The sequence below is a fragment of the Pinus tabuliformis genome, chromosome X, assembly GCF_031772625.1.
Source record: "Pinus tabuliformis cultivar Carrire ecotype Pingquan chromosome X, CPIR1, whole genome shotgun sequence".
In the NCBI taxonomy this organism is placed as follows: domain Eukaryota; kingdom Viridiplantae; phylum Streptophyta; class Pinopsida; order Pinales; family Pinaceae; genus Pinus; species Pinus tabuliformis.
Window position 1 is genome coordinate 933,863,850 of NC_142308.1, and position 22,256 is coordinate 933,886,105.

Genomic DNA, 22,256 nt, shown 5'->3' on the forward strand with positions numbered 1-22,256 from the left:
GATTCGAAACGTCGATCCAAAAATGATAAAACTGTGGATTCTCCGGTCAATTATTTAAAAGGTTTCTAGATTGTCATGATATTTCCTATACCTCTTGGGATTGAAGGCAAAGTAGACCAAGTCACACTTTGGTCTTGAAATCATTTAGGCTAGTGACATTCCACCTGCCTCGAGCTAGAGATACCACCTGCCTACAGAGCTTAATAAATAAGCTCATGTTGGTTACGTATCGAGAATTACTAAGCACTATTCTAGAGCTATCACTAATTAGGGAATTAAGCTAAGCTCGTGAGTCAATTGTCTGTATGATGCTTAATTGCTTAACCCTCATAGTCATAATACCTAATTATATATGTAATTACGCCATTGATGGATGAATGAGGGAGATTCCAAGCATATATTATATATGGATACTCATTTGGCTCCTGTATCCATCTGTACCATCAGATCTCAGAGCACTCTCATAGAGCATGATTCTTACAGCGGGGTGGTCAGTGTCCTAACCACTTTAATAGAAAATCCCACCACATGTTTGTTTGTTTGGCTGGGAGCTTTGCTGTTATTTACAATAAATATCATTACCTCAAAGCATGTAAGGCTTGTTGGACCAAACTGATTACATCATTGATTTGTCCAACCATGTCATTTGTTCTGGTTTCCCGTAGGCATGGGATTTGTTCCAGTGAATAGGTGTTGACTAATAATCCCACCACGAAAATAGCGTCTTCTATACCTTCCACTGCTCTCTCTTCTACTTCTCCCACTCCATCTATTCTCACTTCTACTTCCATCACCATGAGCCTGTGAAGATCACATCATTAGATCACGGGGATGATGTAGGTAGTGGGTTTGGTGAGCCTTAGGTCAAACTAGGTTTCTCTTTATCAGATGTGTGTTTCAGGAGGTTGACCCGCTTTTCTGCATTGGGTAAGGAGCTAAGCTGCTCGACTAAAAAGGAGAGGAGGTTTTTGATATCGACCGGAACCAACCCAAATTGCTACTTATTCATCACACTTCTTATGTGGTAGATTCACTGCGCACCTCACTTGAGATCTTGGAAGAGATGGCTTGCTTGATGTCTTGTCGACCCTTTATTTCCATATAAAGAACACGACGAGGGGAAATAACTTCTTGAATTTCCATTTTGATCATTTGAATATCCTTCATAAGAAATCGTGGGAAAATACGATGATTTATTCCGAGGAATCCCCAACGAAACAATGTCTCCCCTTTCTTTGTAACAAGGCTCCCCATAATCTTCTCTGATCTTCTTTGTGGCAGGTGGCTGCAGGCTAGATGGTGGCTAGGGGGTGGGCATAAGAATGATTGTTGGCTTACCTAGTTGGGATGAATTAGATCGCTGGCTTCAGTTTGCTTGCTTTGCTACTGGACCTGGAACTAGTACTCCAACTAGTTATGCTACTTATGCTGGATAAGCTAGATCTTATGCTTAATCGACATCAATAACTGCATTCCAACTGGTTCTTAAGCTACTGGATATGGATCTCACTACCTTGCAATACCTTCTAGTTGAACATAACAAACCTTCATATAAAGACGCCATGATTGAATGGATTGGCCTTTGTTTATGCTTTGCTCATGCCTTCAACAAATCCATTCATCAAAAAGCTAGCACAAGCTAAGTCTTTTAGCTTCGATATATGGATCTATAGCTAAGAAAAAATCTAACTCTTCTTTTACAATTTTCTTGTGACTTTGCATGCAAGAATATATATTCTTATGTGCACTAACTTCATAGTGATCTATATGAGGATGTCATCATTGATTGTTTTTCACATGCCATGCTTGCTATAGAGGTCATATTTATTGGTGTTTCTTTCCCAGATGTTCTCTTTGGACATGGTGTGGACATTAAAGCCTTCGATGAATAGGCTTGTCATATCTTGGACTTGATCTAATGTTATTAGGTATGGTTTCCCAAGTCATAGGTACCCTATGTGTACCTTACTGATGAGAAGGTTGATACACTTCTAAATTTTCAAAGTGTTATCGAAGACAGGGACTTGAAGTAGATGAGCAAGGAAGAGACCTGTAGTGTTTGGAACTCATTAGTTACCCCCATCCCTATATTGTCACTTTTTTCAATTGCACAAATCTCATATAAAAATCGTCTCACAACTTAGGAAGTTATTCAATATCATTGAATTCATGTTTTCTTATCCTTGTGAACTCCACTCTTCCATGGAAGTCACCTCTTTGATGTATGTGGATGTTTAGTGGGTCCTCATGTATTGCTTCTGATCAGCCTCCCAATTAGGTGCAAAATAAGGTCCATCTAACCTTTCTTAGGCACATATAGGCTATATTAAATATCTCCTTCTGCAATTAATAATATTTTCTTAGCTTTAGCGAGTTCTTAAGAAGCTTTAGAGATAATTTCTTATTATGTGCCTAATATTATTTATTTTGTAGAATATTGAGTAAATTTTGAATATTTGCAGAATGAAAGAATTTAGGGATTTGCTCCCTAACAGATGATGCTATAGGATGAACCAATAAATGAATAGGATATTATGAAATTATTGAACAGATTTTAGAGCTCCAATGATTGAGAAAATCTAGGGATGTGTTCCCTACTACATGAGAAGCCAAAAACTTAGTATTTAATGAAGATTCGTACTTTTGGGACCAAATCCACTTTTTGAGGGATTTTGGAGGGGAAAGTTGCCTCCTTTCAAGGAGGTTGCTTCCCCATCAATTTGTATAAGTACCAATTCCAATTAGCCTTTAAGGGCATGGAATTTTTATCTTCTTGTGAGGAAAACCTGTTATTTAGTAGTTCTACTTTCATTTCCAATAGGGATGTACTTGAATTGATTCCAGTAATAAAATTTGATTTCATATTCAACTTCTAAGACTTGGTTTCCTTCGTAAGACTCTGAGTATCCTTGGGCTTGGCCATCCTAGTAGCCTAAGAGCCCTACTGTACAAATTCTTTTAATCTTTTTTGCACTTCTTGTTCACTTACATATCTTATTCTTGCATTTCCTATTTTTGCATTTAGTATTTATGCTTCATTTGTTGCAGGTTAGATTGGTTAAATGATTGAAGTAATTTGTTTTGCAAGTAATTTATATAGTTAGTATGATGCATCCTTAGAAAAACTCTGCAAAGTCATATTCATCATTGAGTTCACAATTATGAAATTTTGGGTTTTAGTAATAAATTTATGTTGAATTTTAGCACATGTTAATGAAATTATTTTGAGGTGATTCCACTTGGATTGAATTCTAACAACATACAAATTAATAATAAAATTTACCCATAGCATTTTCACTTGATTATCTTGTAGAAATTCTCACTGTAGATCACCTGATAATGCAATGTAGCTAAAGCAAAATACTTGATCTACTTCTACAAAAAAACTTGCGGAAGCTTAATCAATTTTGAGCAAGATCAAATAGAACACATATAACAGATGAAGAAGAAATCAATCACACATGAACATAGAAGAATACTCTGGGGAAAGCCTCAGCTAAAAGCCCCGATCTCTGTATTATCAAACAAGTGGAAATATCTCAGGATTACACAAAGCTTTAGCTCACAAGCTATCCAGCTCTCAATATAATCCCTCACTGCTGCTCATAGACAGAATAGACAACGCATATGCCTTCCTTCAATCCTCCAAGCCTCCTATTTCCTTTCGCAGTTTCTCCTCGGTCCTCAAGATGCCACTTGTGTGTAATTAATTCCTCACACATTGCTCTGACCTTTGAAACAACTGCGCAATCCTCAAGGAATGAATTCCTTCTGCATGCAAGAGAAATCCTCATGGGAATATTCCTGCAACTGATAGTACATTGTCCCATCCTTTGATCTCAACTGGGTCTTTGTCTGAACTGACATGCATGAGTTATTTATGAGAGAATATTCAGTTATTTTAAGTACCCTAGTTGCATGCATGCATGCATTGACTAACTGAACTCACAATCAGTTCCACAAACTGTTGGGACTAATCTAACTGGACTTAACTCAGTTAACTGAGCTAACTAATTACAACTCAAAGTACAACTCATCCTGATCTCCTTAATTAAGGGATAACTTCCTCAATCAAAGGGATAACTATTGCATGTCTTCACATAGACTTCATGTTTGATTTTCTTCAACTAATTAACTCAAGATGAATTAATTAATTATTTTACAAACAACTGCTGAGATCAAATTCGAATTTTGATTCTCAATTTTAATTTAGGGACTAATTAAAATTGGAATGTATCGAGAAATTCTATCTATAGCAATGCTATTTTTAGCATTTTTTGTTGCTATTTTCAACACTCCCTCTCAATAAGAAAGGGATGCCACCCCGATCCTATCTTTGTGGAACTCGAATTTTCATTTTGACAATGCCTTAGTCAAAATGTCTGCATCCTGCTCCTCGGTCGAAACATACTGCAACAACATGATCCTCTTCACCACACAGTCTCGAAGATGATGATAACATATATCGATGTGTTTGGACCTGTCATGAAATACTGGATTCTCAAGGAGTTTGATACAACTTTTACTATCGCAATAGATCACAGTTGGATCCATCCTCTGATCAAACAACCCAACTATAATTTTCCGCATCCAAATGGCCTCACATGTTGCCTGGCTTGCAGCCATGTATTCAGCCTTTGCTGAGCTAAGTGTAATTGACCTCTGTTTCCTGCTATCCCAAGAAACTGCACCTGAACCAAGGTTGAAAATTCCTCCCGAAGTGCTCTTCTGATCTGATGGACTCCCTGCCCAATCTGCATCTATGAAGCCCTGAAGCTTCACTCCCTCTGTCCGTCTGTATCATAATCCATACTGAGATGTGCCTCTGAGGTATCTCAACACATGCTTAGCTTCCTTCCAAAACAGCTTGGTAGGCTGAACCATAGCTTGATTAGCTGGTTCACCGCAAAGCACAAATCTGGTCGTGTGTTCACTAAATACATCAATGAACCCACAAGCTGCCGATACACAGTAGCAGCTACTACCTCACCTGAAGTAGCATCCTCCTTCCTCTAGTTACCTGCTAGAGGAGTCTACATGGGCTTGCACTTCTCCATGTGGAATCTCCTGAGTATCTCATTGGCATACTTGCCTTGAGACACAAACACTTCCCCATCCTTCTACCACACTTCCATGCCTAGAAAGTAGTGCATGAGTCTCATGTCTTTCATCTCAAACTCTCTTGCAAGATTCTCCTTGCAAGACTTGATCAACTGATCATCACATGTTAATATTAGATCATCAACATAAAGAACAATGATCAATGGCTTACCTTCTACCATGATGTGGTACAAGTTCGCATCTGCTTCACTCTTTTTTAGGCTCAACCCGGTTAAGTCACTGTCGATCCTGGTGTACCAAGCACGAGGTGCTTGCTTCAGCGCATACAAAGCTCTCTTGAGTCGACACACATGCGACTCACGATCGAAGGTCTCAAATCCTTCCGGTTGCTCTATGTACACCTCTTCCTCAATCTTGCCATTGAGGAATGCAGTCTTCACATCCATCTGATGGATCTTCCAACCCATCTATGCTGATAGTGCCAACATCGATCTAATAGATGAGTACCTTGCTACTGGAGCAAAATTCTCATCATAGTCGATCCCCTCGACCTGTGAGAAACCACAGGCAGCAAATCTTGCCTTATGTCTCTCCACACTACCATCAGCAGCTTGCTTTACCTTGTAAAGCCAATGAGAACTCACAACTGACTTGTTCTCTGGTCTTGGAACCACATCCCAAACACTGTTCCGAACTATGGAGTCATACTTCTCCACCATAGCATCAACCCAAACTGGCTGTTTCACTGCTTCCTCAAAGGAAGATGGTTCAGTCTCTACACATTCCCCAACAAGGGCCATGTAACCAGTGTACTGCTCAGGTGACCTCCTCTATTTGCGCTAAGAAGATGGCTCACCCACATTCTCTCTCGCATCCATCAACAATATGTCAGCTTCCCTTGTGCGTTTCTGCCCCTCTCTGGAAGACTCTGCATGAGTGGATGTCTCCACTCCTGGAATCTCTACATGTGGATGCTCTGCAATAGTCTAAGGCTCCTCCTCCTTAGTAACCAAAAGTTCCTTCTCTGCATGCAACTTGAGCTCCCTCTCAAGGGAAACTCGCATGGCCTTCTGCTCGTCAAACTTTAGATCTATGCGAACCACTGTCCTCTGACTGGTAGGCAAGAACAACCGATAGTTTTGTTTTGTATTAGTGTACCCCACAAGTATCCCCAACTTAGCTGTTGGCTCAAGTTTCTTCCAGGCATCTTTGGTCATATGGAAAAATACCGATGATCCAAAGATCCTGAAGTGACTCACATTTGGTCTCTTCCCAGAGAAAGGTTCCTCTGGTGTCTTCATCCCAAGTATGTGATGCAGGCTTCTATTCTGCAAATATATAGCTGTATTGCATGCCTCAGCCTACAAATGAAGTGGTAGGCCTTGGTCATGAAGCATCGCCCGAGCTGCTCCCACAATCATTCTGTTCTTCCTCTCGACCACCCCATTTTGCTGTGGGTTATGGGGTGCAGTCAACTCCCTGTTAATTCCTTTCGCTACACAAAAGTCCTTAAACTCTTGAGAGACATACTCTCCACCGTTGTCACTTCTCAAGGCCATTATTTTCTTCCCTGGTTCCTTCTCAACCAAAGCTTTGAACTCACAAAACCTGGAGAAGGTCTGATCCTTCTTCTACATGAAATGGATCCAACACTTATGAGAAAAATCATCAATGAAAATAACATAGTACCTTTGTTTCATGGTGGATGTAGTCGATAATGGTCCACACACATCTGTATGAATTCACTGCAAGATTGCCTCAGCTCGACTGTCTCGATCATGAAAGGAAGATTTTGCATACTTACCCAAGGTACAACCTTTGCATGTATCTACTTGCTCAAGTTTACCTTTGGGAAGTACGGTAGAGATCTACTGCATGATCTTCAAGGCCCCATGATGCAAGTGGCCCAACCTTCTATGCCATAACTCGCCAATATCTTGGCTTTGCACCAACTCTGCTTTGGAACTCAATGCAGCACAATCATCTACCTCTAGCTTGTAGAGATTCTTCACTCGAATCCCAATCCTCTTGGTCTGACCCGTGGCGATGTGTCTCAAGAACGCCTTTCCTTTACTGAAGACTACATCATAGCCTTTGTCTTCCAACATTGCGATGGATATCAGGTTCTTCTTCAGCCTAGGCACATACTTTACATCAGTCAGGGTCAGAGGAGCTCCATGCTCCCTCTGAAACACAACCGTGCCTTCACTTGAAACACAGTACTTTCCATCATTGCCCATCTCTATGCACATCTGGAGGTCCTTCTCCTCCAAGGTACTGAATAAACTCTTGTCGCCAGTCATGTGGAATGAGGCTCCACTGTCCAGGTACCAAACACAACCCACCATCGATGAAACCATGCATGTAATGAGGGTAAAATCCAATTCGAACTATGAGGCCAGTGCCTCACCATCTGATCCTTTCGAGGATCCCTTCTTGGATTTCTTCTATGGACAATTTGTTGCATAATGGCCCACCTCATGACAATTAAAGCATCGCACTTTAGATTTGTCAATCTTCTTCCCACCATGGGAAGAACTCGATTTGGAATGGGAAGCCTTCCCTTTCCCTTTCCTCGCCTTACTTGCTAAGGCTATATTTTCTTCATCATCATGCTTTGATGAAGAACCATCTCTGGTGCTTCTCCTGATCTCCTCCTGCATCAGATCTGACCAAAGTCGTTCCCAATCTGCAGTTTCTCTCTTCCATTTACTGAGTCTTGGTAGCTATGCCATCTCTTAGGAACACCAAGGAGAGCAAGACTCACCATGTCATCATCAGTTTTCGTGATTCCTACACTTCCAAGCTCATCTCTGCAGGTGGTGATCTTGTTCAGATATGTAGAGATTGTGTCGCCCTTTTCACACTTGATTTTCTGAAGCTTGTCTTTCAGCGCCCACTTCCTTTGATCGTTGTTGTTCTGATATAGATCCTTCAATGTCTTCCACATTTAAAATGGTGTCTCCTTCCCATGGAGACTTGAGACAATATGGTCTCGAACTCCCTCCAGAAGAATCCTCCTCGCTCTCGCCACACATTTCTTCCATTCCGCCAATTCTTGGGCATTAGCTGCTGCTGGCTTGGGGACTTCTTGATCAATGAAGTCCTTCAACCCATTGTCCTTTAATACTGCTTCCATGCAATCCTTCCAGGCTATGTAATTCAAGCTGCCATCTAGGGCATACTCGAGTCTCAAGCCATTGAACGCCATTGGTGAATTTTGAGATGTGATAAGAAATCGATTCTGTACCTACAATCAAGAACTTCAAAACTTCAAACTTCTCCCTTCTTTGTATATTGTTCTCTGCTTTGATCACCTTTGCTCCGATACCATGTAGAAATTCTCACTGTAGATCGCCTGATAATGCAATGTAACTAAAGCAAAATACTTGCTCTACTTCTACAAACAAACTTGCGGAAGCTTAATCAATTTTCAGCAAGATCAAAATAACACATATAACAGATGAAGAAGAAATCAATCACACATGAACACAAAAGAATACTCTGGGAATGGCCTCAGCTAAAAACCCCGATCTCTGTATTATCATACAAGTGGAAATATCTCAGGATTACACAAAGCTTTAGCTCACAAGCTATCCAGCTCTCAGTACAATCCCTCACTGCTGCTCATAAACAGAATAGACAACACATATGCCTTCCTTCAGTCCTCCAAACCTCCTATTTCCTTGCGCAGTTTCTCTTGGGTCCTCAAGCTGCCTCCTATGTGTAATTAATTCCTCACACACTGCTTTGACCTCTGAAATAACTGCGCAATCCTCAAGGAATGAATTCCTTCTGCATGCAAGAGATATCCTCATGGGAATATTCTTGCAACTGATAGTACACTGTCCCATCCTTTGATCTCAACTGGGTCTCTGTCTGAACTAACATGCATGAGTTATTTATGAGAGAATATTCAGTTATTTGAAGTACACTAGTTGCATGCATGCATGCATTGACTAACTGAACTCATAATCAGTTCCACAAGCTATTGGAACTAATCTAATTGAACTTAACTCAGTTAATTGAGCTAACTAATTACAACTCAAAGTACAACTCATCATGATCTCCTTAATTAAGGGATAACTTCCTCAATCAAAGGGATAACTGTTGCATGTCTTCACATAGACTTCATGTTTGATTTTCTTCAACTAATTAACTAAAGATGAATTAATTAATTATTTTACAAACAGCTGCTGAGATCAAATTCGAATTTTAATTCTCAATTTTAATTTAGGGACTAATTAAAATTGGAATGTATCCCGAAATGATATCTATAGAAATGCTATTTTTAGCATTTTTTGTTGCTATTTTCAACATATCTTAGGCACTTGGGTACTTAAATAAGCTTAATAGTTCACTATTATGAAATTTCTGGTTTTTTAATAGTAAAATTATGTTAAATTTTAGCACGTGCTAATGAAGCTCTTTCGAGTTGATTCCACTTGGATTGAAGCCTACAAACATTCAACTTAATAACAAAATTTACCCCATAGCATTTGCATTTGATTAGCTTAGGAATTTTGCAGGTTAACTCAAGAAACTGACTTGTTGAAGTTTCTTGTAGCACAATGGAGGCATCCTGTAGCAATCCTGTAGTAGCACACAAATTTCCCTAAAATGCTTCCAGAATTGCATCCACAGTTTTCCCTTCATTTTTCATCACTCCATAACGTCATTTAAGCCTTGAAGATGGATTTGAGAAGACCAAAGATCCCCTAGGCACTTTGCTTTCATAGTTGTAGTTTCATTTTATAATTAGGTTAAACACCTCCTGTTATTTATTAAATAGAACAAGATTGATTTACCTTCAACATTCTTGAGCATTTACTTTGTAGAGCATAATTTACTTTAATCATTAGTTTCCTTCAATAAGATAGGTTTATTTTTTGCAAATAAATTAAGGTTTCATTATGTTATTTACTTCCTACAAAATAGCTTAAGAGTTTCTTTTTGTCATTTACTTTCATGCAATCCGATTAGGGTCTATTTTATGACATTCTTATCGTCAGTTTGATCCCAATTCAATCTTGTCTCCTTATGTTAATTTCGCCTTATGCCTCGTCTCATATTCTCATGATAAAAAATCACACCCATAAATTTTCATGTTTACCGTACATCAAATATATTATTGTAATAATCATTGTAACTGGTAAAAAAAATTACTATTATGTTAAATAAAAAAATTAAAATCTTAATTTTGAATTAATAATTATAATTATAATAACTTAAAATTAAAATTAAATAATAAATTTTAATTAATCCAAATATTAATTATTAAAAAATTATAAATTACAATTATTATTATAATAAGTTAAAATTAAAAAACTAAATAATAAATTAATTAATTAATCAAAATATTAATTATTAAAAAATTAAAATAAAAAATACAAGTTAAATAATATATAATTAATTAAAATTAATAAATAAATAAAAAACGTGAATTAAATAAATTATAATAAAATTAAATCAAATATTAAATAATTATAAATTAAATGAATTAAAATAACAAAAAAATAATTATATAAAACATTAATTAAATATAAATTTACGTACCTCCTAACTACTCTCACTTCATGATATTCATTCACTCTCCAAAAACTCAACGTACCATTATAACAAGAGGGTGTGGGGCTTGGGTATACCCACTTTACCCTTTCATTTACACATAATGCTAAGAGTTTCACAAATGAAATCACGCTGAAAAGGAGGTCATCGGGTATATTTTAAAGTCTGCCCATCGAATCCATTTTTATGCGATGACCATTCGATTAAATTCATCAATGGTTATAATGTGTCAGGCCTAACTTATTCAAAATTTCTTTCAAAAATTAATTTCAAATTTGTTTAATCAAATTTATTTTTTTATATATGCAGTATATAAAAAATTATATATATATATTGAAATTGGGAATATATATATATATGAATTATATATTTAAATTTATATATCACGAGATATTATATAAGATTATATTTTTTAAATTGCTTAAAAAATTATTTAAATGTATATTAAAATGAAAATCTGAAATTTATAATTAAAATATTATTTTAAATTTGAAATTGAAAATATATATACATTTCAGATTTTTTCATTTAAATTCAAATTTTTTATTTCTAACAGTTAGGTGAAGAATTTGTGAAGGGATCAATTTAGGATGGGAAGAGCGTTGAGATTTCATGGTAGATTTTGTAGAAATGCAAGCGTTTAAAAGAGAAAACCACACTAAATTTAGTAAATTTAATATTTTGGATTCTATCTTGTGTATCTGGAAAATACGTTCATGTTAAATACCTAATTTATAACCTAATGTTTTATATAGTAGGAAAATTTTAGTCGATCTCATCTACGGTAAAAAAATGAATTTCATTAATAATGTACGTATAATAGGACAGCATTATGAAGAATGAGTTATATTTTAATTTAATTTATTATAATGTTTTATATTTGAGAATTAATTTATATATTTTCTTTTAATGCAGGGAATATTATGTAAAGGATTATTAACGTGGAGGAGGATTTGAGTAGGAATTTATTTAAATGATGGAATTTGTACTTCATTTAGTAACAAAACTAATTAATAATGTAATTTTACTTAGAAGTTATGAGAACTAAAAATGAAACGAACTTCAAGAAGATGTAGAAGATTGTTCGGGGCTTTTTGGGGAGATAGCTTTTTGGCAGGTGAGGATGGTAGCTTTGAGGAAGAAGACTTTGACTATTACAACCATCTTGTACATGTTGCAAATGGTCTCCTTCATTGTGACATGAGGGTTTTATTAATGATATAATAATTCTTTTCTTTTCTTTCTTTTTTCATTGTGTTCTATTTTAATTTTAATTTTACATATTCGGTCATTGTTCCAAAATGGCTTAACTTGATTATGCATTATTCTCCAATATATTAAATGATTTTAAATACTTTGGAATACTTGATATCTAGGGTTTAAAAATCATATTTTGAATTTATTGGTTGCAGGTTTAATTCCATGAGTACATGATATTTATGGTTATGTGCATTGTAAATTCAAAAGCCATAAAAAACGAGTTCTTTAAATTTTATTTCCTTTTATTTTATTCTTGTTTTCACTATTTTCCCTTACTGGAAAACGTGAAATTATTAACCATTATTTGACTTGTTCAAATTGTCTAATGTTTGACCTAGCCGCCTCTGGCTCGCCTTCACTGAAGCTGCAGGCCGATTCAACCCTTTGGCTGCTCCGAAGGGCAGCGTATTCTCCATCTTTGGGCTGCTGGGTGTTCCTCCGTGCGCCCTCGTGGCTGCTGCGCCCCCACGCACAGCACTGAGGTGCCCTCACCATGGATTCTTCAGGGGGCTTCTCCAATCCGCCTCCAGAGGTGATAGCCTTTAAAGCAATGATCGAAGCAGCCCCGAAACGAGTGCCATCGGCGACTCAACAGAAGTTCATCAAGAAAATGGAAAAGATCCCTTCAGTGGCCCTTCCTGAAGAAGAGACGTGCAAGGCAGCTCTGAACCTGGTGGAGAGAGGCCTCATCGGGCAGTTCACGGGCCTCTGGCCCTCTCCTAAATCAATAGAAGACTGGACTAAAAGAAACTGGAACCCCCTAATCAAAGAAGGTGTCAAAAGCTACTTTGTAGGTAAAGGATTCTTTGTCTTTGTTTTTGAAAGCACAGAAGACAAAAGTTTAATTTTCAGAAATGGTCCATATTTTATGGGACCGCAGGGATTGTATTTGAACAAATGGTCCCCAGATTTTGACCCTTCCCAAGACGTCCCATCAACTGTTCCGGTCTGGGTGAGACTACCCCATCTACCGCTCCACTGCTGGAACCAAAAATCCTTAGAGAACATCGGAAACGCGCTGGGTAAATATATAGACAAAGCTGCAAGAAAAGATCAGTACTCTTGTGCTCGCATATGTGTTGAAGTCGACCTAGAGGAGGGGTTACCGGAAGCAATCAAGCTCACTGTCGTTGGATGGACACATATCCAGGAGCTGGACTACGAATAGTTACCCTTCAAATGCAGACACTGTCATGGGCATGGACATTTCGCCAAGCACTGCAAGAAAAGGGCAGAAGAGCAACTAGACAAACAAAATGAGGATCAATGGACCCTAGTCCAGAAAACAACTCTTCCAAAAAAAGGCTCCGGCAAAGGAAACACAACAGGAATTCCAAGCAGTTCTAAGTCCACTCAGGAAGGCGAAGTAAAAACAAAAGGGACAACAGGCACTCAGATTGACCCTGTAGCCCCAGAGCAGGAAAATCGGGTGCAGGAAGAAAGCACCCCTCCAAGCAACGAAGGAGAGAAAGCAGTTCAGGCTGAAGTTACCCAAGGCAGCCCATCCAACCCCTCATATGCAGAAGTTGCGAGGAAAAAAGCAATAGAAAGCTCAGGTTCATCGGAGGATGAAACCTATGAGCGCCCCTTTAAAAGAGTTGGAAGGAAATCCCGGAAAGAAATGAGAGAAGAAGAGGCAGAGAGACTCAAAACTCAAGGAAGTCAAGCCACAATAGAAATGTCCATCGGACGAAATACCAGACCGAGACCTTCCAAGGGAGGTCCCAATCCTCCTCTCAGTAAATAATGAAGTTTGTCTCTTGGAACTGCAGAGGACTGGGGAATCCCTCTAAACTAGAAGCAGTCAAGGATCTACTCAAAACAAAACCCTCAGATATCCTCATGCTCCAAGAGACCAAGATTGAAGGGCAAGCCCTTCTAGACATCAGTAAGTCAAAGTGGAATAAAAATACAGGCAAGGCAATCAGTGCCAGGGGCACCTCTGGAGGCCTGGCTACTCTTTGGTCAGACAACACTTTCCAGCTTCAAAATTCTAAAGAAACCCAGCATTGGATCTTTACAGATCTCAAGCACAAAGCTAGTAAGTTGAACATTTCTCTTTTCAATATGTATGTCCCTGTAAACTATTCTGAGAAAAGAGATTGCTGGAATTCGCTTTCAATTTTTCTAGAGCAGCATTCCCCAAGTAACATTATCTTAGCAGGAGACCTTAACATAGTGTTGAATCCAAAAGAGAAAAGGGGTGGATCAGGTAACAGAGATCCCATGTTGGCATTTGTGGAGGAGCTCTCCCAGAACTGGGACCTTCTAGACTTCAACCCAATCCGCGGGAGGTACACTTGGTCAAATAATCGAGCTGGGTCGGAACATATTGCTGCTCGCCTGGACAGGTTCCTGGTCCAAAGCGCCCTCATGATGAACAAAAAAATCATCATTACAAAAATTTTGCCTAAATTAACCTCAGACCATAAGCCAATTCAGCTCCTACTGGAAGATGAAGAAGATCTGGGGCCCATCCCCTTCCGCTTCAGCCCGCTTTGGTTTGAGAAAGAGGGATTCATGGAAACTGTGAAAGCTGCCTGGGCTAAACCCTTTTCAGGTTCCTCCAGCTATATATGGGAACAAAAGCTGAAGGCCACAAAACTAGCACTGAAGGAGTGGATCAAAAAGCCAGATCCCACTCCAACCAATCAAAGAAAAGAGGCAGTCCAGATGCTGCACTCCTTGCAAACAAATATGGAAAATATAGTCATCACAGCAGAACTACTGGATAAGGAAGTTAAAGCTCAACGATCCACATACCAATCCTTTCGAGCTGAAGAAGAACATTGGAGGCTAAAATCCAGAAGTCTTTGGTTAAAGGCTGGGGACCGGAACACCTCCTTCTTCCATCGACAATACAGAGCCAGGCTGTCCCGGAACTATATAGCTGAAATCAAAACCACGGAGGGCCAAGTTTGCAAAGGATTCAACCAGGTTAAAGACGCTGCTGAAAATCATTTCAGGAACTTATTCAATGATGGAACCCAAGGTAGCGATGAGGAAACAACCGATTTCCTCACCAAAATCCCTCTCCTTGTTAATGCTGAAGATAACATAGCTCTCTGCAGACCCATCTCGGAGGAGGCGATCATCAAAGTAATCTGGTCCATGGAAGCTGACAAGGCCCCTGGGCCAGATGGATTCACAATCCATTTTTATAAAGCTTGATGGGAAGTTATAAAAGTGGATCTCCTTAAAATGATAAGAGGCTTCATGAAAAAAGCTAAGATAGGAGGAGGAACCAACTCCACCTATTTAGCCCTAATCCCCAAAGAAACCAACCCTGAATCCTTTGCAAGATTTAGGCCTATTTCGCTGTGCAATGCTTCTTACAAAATTATAGCCAAGCTCTTAGCTAATCGAATCAAGCCTCTGCTCAAAAGATTGATCTCCAGCTCACAAGGCGGATTTGTGGAAGGCAGGTACATTTTGGACAATGTCATTCAGGTATAGGAGACCATCCATACAAGCAAACAGCGAGGGGAGAAAGGTATGTTGATTAAACTTGATATGGCAAACGCATTCGATAGAGTTAATCGTTTGTTCCTTTGCAAAGTTTTGCAGTCTTTTGGCTTCTCTCAGCAATTTGTTCAGCTCATAAAAGCATGTATTGATTCCCCGTGGATCGCTCCCCTCATCAACGGCTGCCCAACTAATTTTTTCCAAGCTCAGAGAGGCATTCGGCAGGGATGCCCCCTCTCTCCCTTTATGTACACCCTCATGGCGGACTCCCTTAGCAGAAAACTATCATCTGAAATAAATGTTGGCTCCCTTCCCGGTCTCAAACCTTCCCATGGATCAGCCCCCCTGAATCATGCTCTCTTTGCGGACGACTACCTATTCCTGGGAGGTGCTTCCTCCATAATAGCGAAAGCCTTTGACAATGTCCTGAGAAGTTATTGTAGGGTATCTGGTGCTCTTGTCAATGAGAGCAAAAGTGAAATCTTCAGCTGGAATACAGATCAACAGGAGATCAATAACATCGCGAAGAGCTTAGGATTCAAAGGGCAGGCACAATGGGACAGGTTTAGGTATCTTGGACTTCCAATAATCTCAGGCATGAACAAGAGGTCCCTATGGACTGACATCATCAGTAAAATCAAATCCAAAATCAAAGCTTTGGGAGGCCACTGGTTAACAAAAGGTGGAAAAACCATTCTTATCAAATCCCAGCTGTCAGCTCTTCCTATTTATCAAGCAGCTTTCCTCTTGGCTCCTAAACATGTAATGGAACAGACCTCTTCACTCCTCAGGGACTTCTTATGGCAAGGAGGGAAAGGAAACGAAAAAAAAATTCATCTTGTAAACTGGGACCTGGTCAAGAGACCGATCACTGAGGGCGGACTGCAAATTCGCGACCCTTCCCTCGTCAACACAGCGTTGGGAGGCAAGCTTCTGTGGAAAATGATCCACGACCCTTCTCACCCCGTCAGCATCACTCTACGGTCAAAATACATAGACAAAGCCGCTCTCAGGACAATGCAACTAGACAACACAATTCCATGTACGTAGGTCTGGAGGCTCTGCTGCAAAAGTAGCAATTTTTTCAAGCATCATTTGTATAGAATCCCTGGAAATGGCAAGCACACACACCTGTGGAAAGATCGCATAATGGGGTGTGAACCTTTAGCTGAGAATGAGGAAATTGCAGAGCTCAGGGAATGGTTAGAAAGAGCAGACATAAACAACGTTTATGACTTGTCAATTTGGGATAGACGCGATGAATGGGCAGGTTGGAACTTTCACGGAGCCCCTGCGCATTTAACTGACCAACAAAATTATCTGGAGGAGCTGCTCGAAGAGGCCACGCCGATCAACAGAATCACGAGAGATAGTTGGGGATGGGGGCGGACAGGTAACTACACTTCAGCTGAAGGCTATAGAGTGCTTCAAGGTTCAAAGAACAGTAATCACTCGCCCAAGTTTTGGAAACAGGTTTGGAAGCCGCTGGCACTTCCAAAAATAATTTTTTTCTTCTCGACTTTAGCGCACAACAAACTTTTAACAGGAGATAATCTCATAAAGAGGAAGATTGAAGGGCCTCATAGATGCGATCTATGCAAAAGAAATATTGAAACTGCCCGACATCTATTTTTGGAATGCCTCTTTGCCAAAGAGGTGTGGGGACTCATCCTGCAAGATTTTCATATCTCTATACCTTCACAAATTTCTGTCCCTGACTTCATTGATACATGGACTTCCTTCTACCCTCAGCGTATCCCTCCCAAGTCCTTCTGGCGCAAGGTATGGATAGCGATACCAAAATATGTTTGCTGGCAGCTTTGGTTGGCTCGTAACCAACAGATATTCAAAGACATATAGCATTCCCCGCTTCAAGTTGCAGCAAAAGCAAAGTCTCTACTCTTGGAAACGGCCCAACAACAATACTACAAAGATGACCCTCTGCTTACACTGGAAGAAAAGAGGTGGCTGGCGTTAGAACCACATCCCCAAAAGTATCTACTGCCTCCCCTGAAAGCTAAACCAAACTGGCAAATAAGAGAACCGGATGACATCTTCCAGAAATGGTGGGGGACCCAAAAATTAACTTCCATATTCTTTGACGGGGCTTCCAAAGGGAACCCCGGAGTAGCAGGTGCTGGTGGGGTCATCTATTCCACAGATGGGACAGAAAGAGATTCATTTGCAGGGGACTTAGCCTGAAAACTAACAATCAAGCTGAGATCCTTGGGTTACTCAAAGCTTGTCTTATTGCAAGGGAGAAAGGCATCAAAGATCTCCAAGTTTTTGGAGACTCAGAAATTATAATAAAAAATTTAATCAAAGGGGAATTCTTCAACAACGTTGGTCTCAACAAAATTATGGACAGATTGAAGAGAGTATTACAAGACTTCAACTCATACAAGCTCTACTACATACTCGGAAACTCCAACAGCGAAGCGGACCGGATGGCGAACATTGGATGCATTCTCAGGAAAGGGAGCTTAACTGTAAATGGGGAAAGATTCTTTCAAAAATTGTGAAATTGTAAGATCTCAAAGGCTGTAAAAAAGGAAAATAGCCATGTAATAAGGGTTGCCACGGCAAAGACCCACCATCCCTTTTGCAATAAATAAAAATCACAACCGTTTCAGTTAAAAAAAATAAAAAAAATTGTCTAATGTTTCACACATTACATTTAATTTAATGTTTCTGTGATACTTATTATTGGAAATTATTAAATTAAATTATTCTAATTGTTATGTAGGTTGAATAATAATAATACTTGTTGTTACGATTGTGTTTTTAATATTATCAGGTAAACGAGGGCTCATCAGATGCTGCTTGCGCGAGGGCTCGAACGCTAACCCTTTCACCTTTCTTCTCTGTGCTGCTGGCGATCCTAATACAGTTATCCAACTGAGTTCCTTACCATGGATTCGCCCTTTGGAGGGGCGGGCTCAACCCCCCCTTCATCCACCGGTCCCTCTTCTGACAAGACAGAACGCGTAGACCCTCTGATCAATCCAGGCGCCCTCCCTCGGACTGACCAGGACACTGAACCTGCCATCGATGCCGCTGGGGACTCTGCTGCAGGTTCTGCGGCCGCCAATGATAAAGGCAATGACCAAAAGACCTCAACGTCACAGCCAAAGGCGTCTTCTGCAACATGCATCCCGAAGACTGCAGAAAGAATCAAAGTAGATCTCCCCAGTCATAGAATCAACAACCAAATCCAATATATGAGGGATCATGCACTCATAGGCAAGTTCCTCGGATTCTGGCCAACTAAAAAGGCCTTGCATGGATGGATAGCTTCCAAATGGAAGCCTAAAGGACAAGTTACTCTGCAGCTTGGCCCCAAAGGCTTCTTTACCGCCACTTTCAACTGCTTGGAAGACAAAACTCGCATCTTCGAGGGAGGCCCGTATTTCTTCAACTCTTCAGGCCTGTACCTTCGTGACTGGAAAGAAAGGTTCAACCCAGACAAAGAAGATTTCAGCTGGGCTCCAGTATGGATACGCATGTATTCTCTTCCACTGGAATACTGGAACAAGGAGACCTTAAAGGACATAGGCAACAACTTGGGGGTATTCATCAAAGCTGCCAAGGAGACCAAAACTCAAAGATATACCTCCTATGCCAGGATCTGTGTTCACATGCATCTGACCAAAGCACTCACGGACTCGGTAAGTCTATTTCATGACGACTATGAATGGATCCAAACAATAGACTACGAGCATGTTCCTTTTCGTTGCAGAAAATGCCATGAACATGGCCATCTTTTCAGGGACTGCCCTCTGAATCTTCAGTCCAAAGCCCTAGTTAATGAGACAAGCAAAGATACTGAGGGTTTTACAAAGGTCCCTAGTCGTAGAAGGCATGCCAAGAAAACTCCGGCAGCTCCAGATACCTCCAAAAATCCTGACACCCAGAACAGATTTGAAATTCTGACCTCTCAAAATACTACGGAGGATCACCCTGAAATCCCTCTTGCAGATCCCTCTCCTTCCTCAACCCCCCAGCCCCTACAATCTTCAGTTCCGATCTCAGCCTCCACTCTCACCAGCTTTCCCGCCTCTACCTCCTCTGAGAAAATAGATCCAGAGACCGCCCAGAAGTCTTCCACTATGGAAATCGATGCAGCTCTAGCTCTCAGCATTCACCAAAAGATAAGCGAGGAAGAACAAAATACCCCAATCCACATGGACGAGGAACCAGAAAGCGTAGATTTGGAAGGGCTGGACATTCTCAAACTGGAAACAGCGTGCAGTCAGAAAGAATTTAATACAATACCCCCCCGGGAAATTGAAAGGCTTGAAGTAGTTCTAGCTAGAGCACAGCATAACAAATGTCTAGGTATTTAGGCTGGCAGTCCTTGGGATGGAAAGAAAATCTTGAAAGACACGAAGAAACGAGGGCGCAAAACGGATCTGCAAAGGACAATTATCATTGGAGAAATGCTGGTGGATTCTGGTAGATTCCCCAAGCTGACCAAGTTCTTCAAATCTCTCCCCCACGGTTCCTCATGAAGCTCATCTCATGGAACGTGAGAGGGCTTAATAGCCCCACAAAACACAGAATGTTAAAAAATATGATCCAGCAAGAAAAGCCTTCAATAGTCTTTCTTCAAGAGACAAAAGGCAATAGCACTGTATTGGAAAGGATTCTAAATAAGGTTTGGTCAGGATGCCGCTCAGTCTCAGTGGACGCTTCTGGTGCTTCAGGAGGGTTGGCAATCTTGTGGAACCCGCAGGTACTCTCCCTTCAAGACTTTCATGCCTCACACTTCTTCATTCAATCAACCTTTCACCTAATTGGGACCAACATCCATGGCCATCTCTCTAATGTATATTTTCCACAAGATTTACAAAAAAAGCTGGATCTACTGGACACACTCACAACTCTCAATTCAGATAGGCGGTTTCCCCTTTGGATTGGTGGCGGTGACTTCAATATAATCACGACTTTGGAGGAAAAATCCGGAGGTAGATCGAAGCTAGAAGGTGACAACATCGGCTTCAAAGACTTCATCCACAGTAATCAGTTAATGGACCTTCAGACTTCCAATGGTATGTATACCTAGACCAATAAAAGAAGGGGACCACAGCATATAGCTTCCAGGCTGGACCGCTTCCTTATATCGGATAATGCCATACACCTGGGTGGGGACTTTCATGCTTCCATCATGCCTCAAGTGGGCTCTGATCATTGGCCCATAATGTTACAGTGGTCACGTCCGGGCACAAAGTGCAACAGACCTTTCCACTTTGAAGCCTTTTAGTTCTCTCATCCCAACTTCAAAGAAGTAGTTAATGGGCTTGGAAATCCTTCAATCCCCCTGTAGGAGCCAAGATGTTCCAGTTCCAACAAAAACTAAAGCACCTCAAACAAGCTCTCAAATCATGGAATCAGACTCAGTTTGGTAACATCTTTAAACATCAGAAAGTGCTGGAGCAGCAGATGAACTCACTACAACAGAGCATTATCTTGGAGGGAAGAACAGACAATTATGTGCAACAGGAACGGACCCTCTTAACCAAGGTCGAAGCACGAAGGCAGCAAGAAGAAGTCCTGTGGCGACAAAAATCCAGAATCAGATGGCTCAAGGAGGGACAGAAAAATACAATTTTTTTTCACAGATCTACTATTCAAAGGAGAATGCACAATAACATCGCCTTCATTAATAATCGACAAGGGGAGAGATTAGAGGTGCATGAAGAAGTGGAACAGGAATTCAAAGAGTACTTTCAGGATATTCTGCGGGAGTCGATGGGATGCAGGGATTAAGCCATTCGAGTACTCACGTAGCACATTCCCAAACTAGTTACGGAGGACCACAACAAAATGCTTCTCCAGCCCATCTCCAAACAGGAAGTGGAGGATGCCATGGCCCAACTTAAGGATGGAAAAGCGCCTGGACCCGATGGCTTTACAGCCAACTTCTTTCATGCGTTTTGGGAGCTTATTAACACAGAGGTCTGGGAGATAGTGGAGGAATCAAGATCGATGCACTGGATCCTTCCCTCCCTAAATTCTACCTTCATAGCGCTAATACCTAAAGTGGATGAACCCAATACACCTGACGAATATAGGCCCATAGCACTTTGCAATGTCATTTACAAGCTCATATCCAAAGTCTTGGCGAACATGCTTAAACCTCTTCTCCCTTTCCTCATCTCGCCAGAGCAGACCGGATATGTAGAAGGGCGCCAGATAATGGATGACATCATTCTCTCAAATGAAGTGATCCACTCTCTCAAGCTACTAAAAAAGCCAGGTATGATTCTCAAGCTAGATCTTTCCAAAGCTTTTGATAAACTCAGCTGGAACTATATCCATCAGATGTTACTGGCATTTGGCTTCAGCGCTACTTGGACTCGGTGGATCATGAATCTCATCTCTTCACCTAGTTTCTCCATCCTGCTTAATGGCTCACCTTCTATTCCCTTTCGTCCTTCCCGTGGCATTCGACAAGGGGATCCCCTTTCCCCTTTCCTCTTTGTTCTCATGGCCGAAGGTCTCAGTCGCCTTCTTCATTCTGCCATCTCCTCCCATACCCTAAAGGGCATTTCTTTTCATGGCCTCCCCCCTATTTCCCACCAACAATTTGTCGACGATACCATACTTTTCGGCCACTCGTCAGCAAAAGAGGTCTCAGCCTTTAAAGCCCGGCTCAACCTCTTCTCAGAAGCCTCAGGAACATCCATCAATGCCTCCAAGTCCCAGCTCTTCTTCTTCCACACTCACACCCTGACTCAGAGGAACATCGCTAGGATTCTGGGCTTCCTGATAGTCGTGCTACCTTCGAAATACCTAGGAGCTCCTTTGCTAGATTATGCTATTAAACATGCCTCCTAGAGAACCCTCATTGACAAACTAGAAACTAGGCTCTCTTCCTGGACTTTCCGCTCACTCAATAT

The 22,256-nt window shown here is 40.5% G+C and overlaps 1 protein-coding gene across 1 annotated transcript; it reads left to right on the forward strand.

The window, feature by feature from the left end:
* The first annotated feature begins 15,612 nt into the window (after nt 1–15,612).
* On the forward strand, nt 15,613–16,404 carry LOC149142748 (uncharacterized). The gene has a single exon (XM_089451571.1). The coding sequence runs from the start codon at nt 15,613–15,615 to the stop codon at nt 16,402–16,404; it is 792 nt and encodes a 263-aa protein (XP_089307697.1).
* The last annotated feature ends 5,852 nt before the right edge of the window (nt 16,405–22,256 follow it).

What these genes read in the sequence shown, in the direction of transcription:
- LOC149142748 (XM_089451571.1), top strand. Translation starts at nt 15,613, where the DNA reads ATGGCGGACTCCCTTAGCAGAAAACTATCATCTGAAATAAATGTTGGC.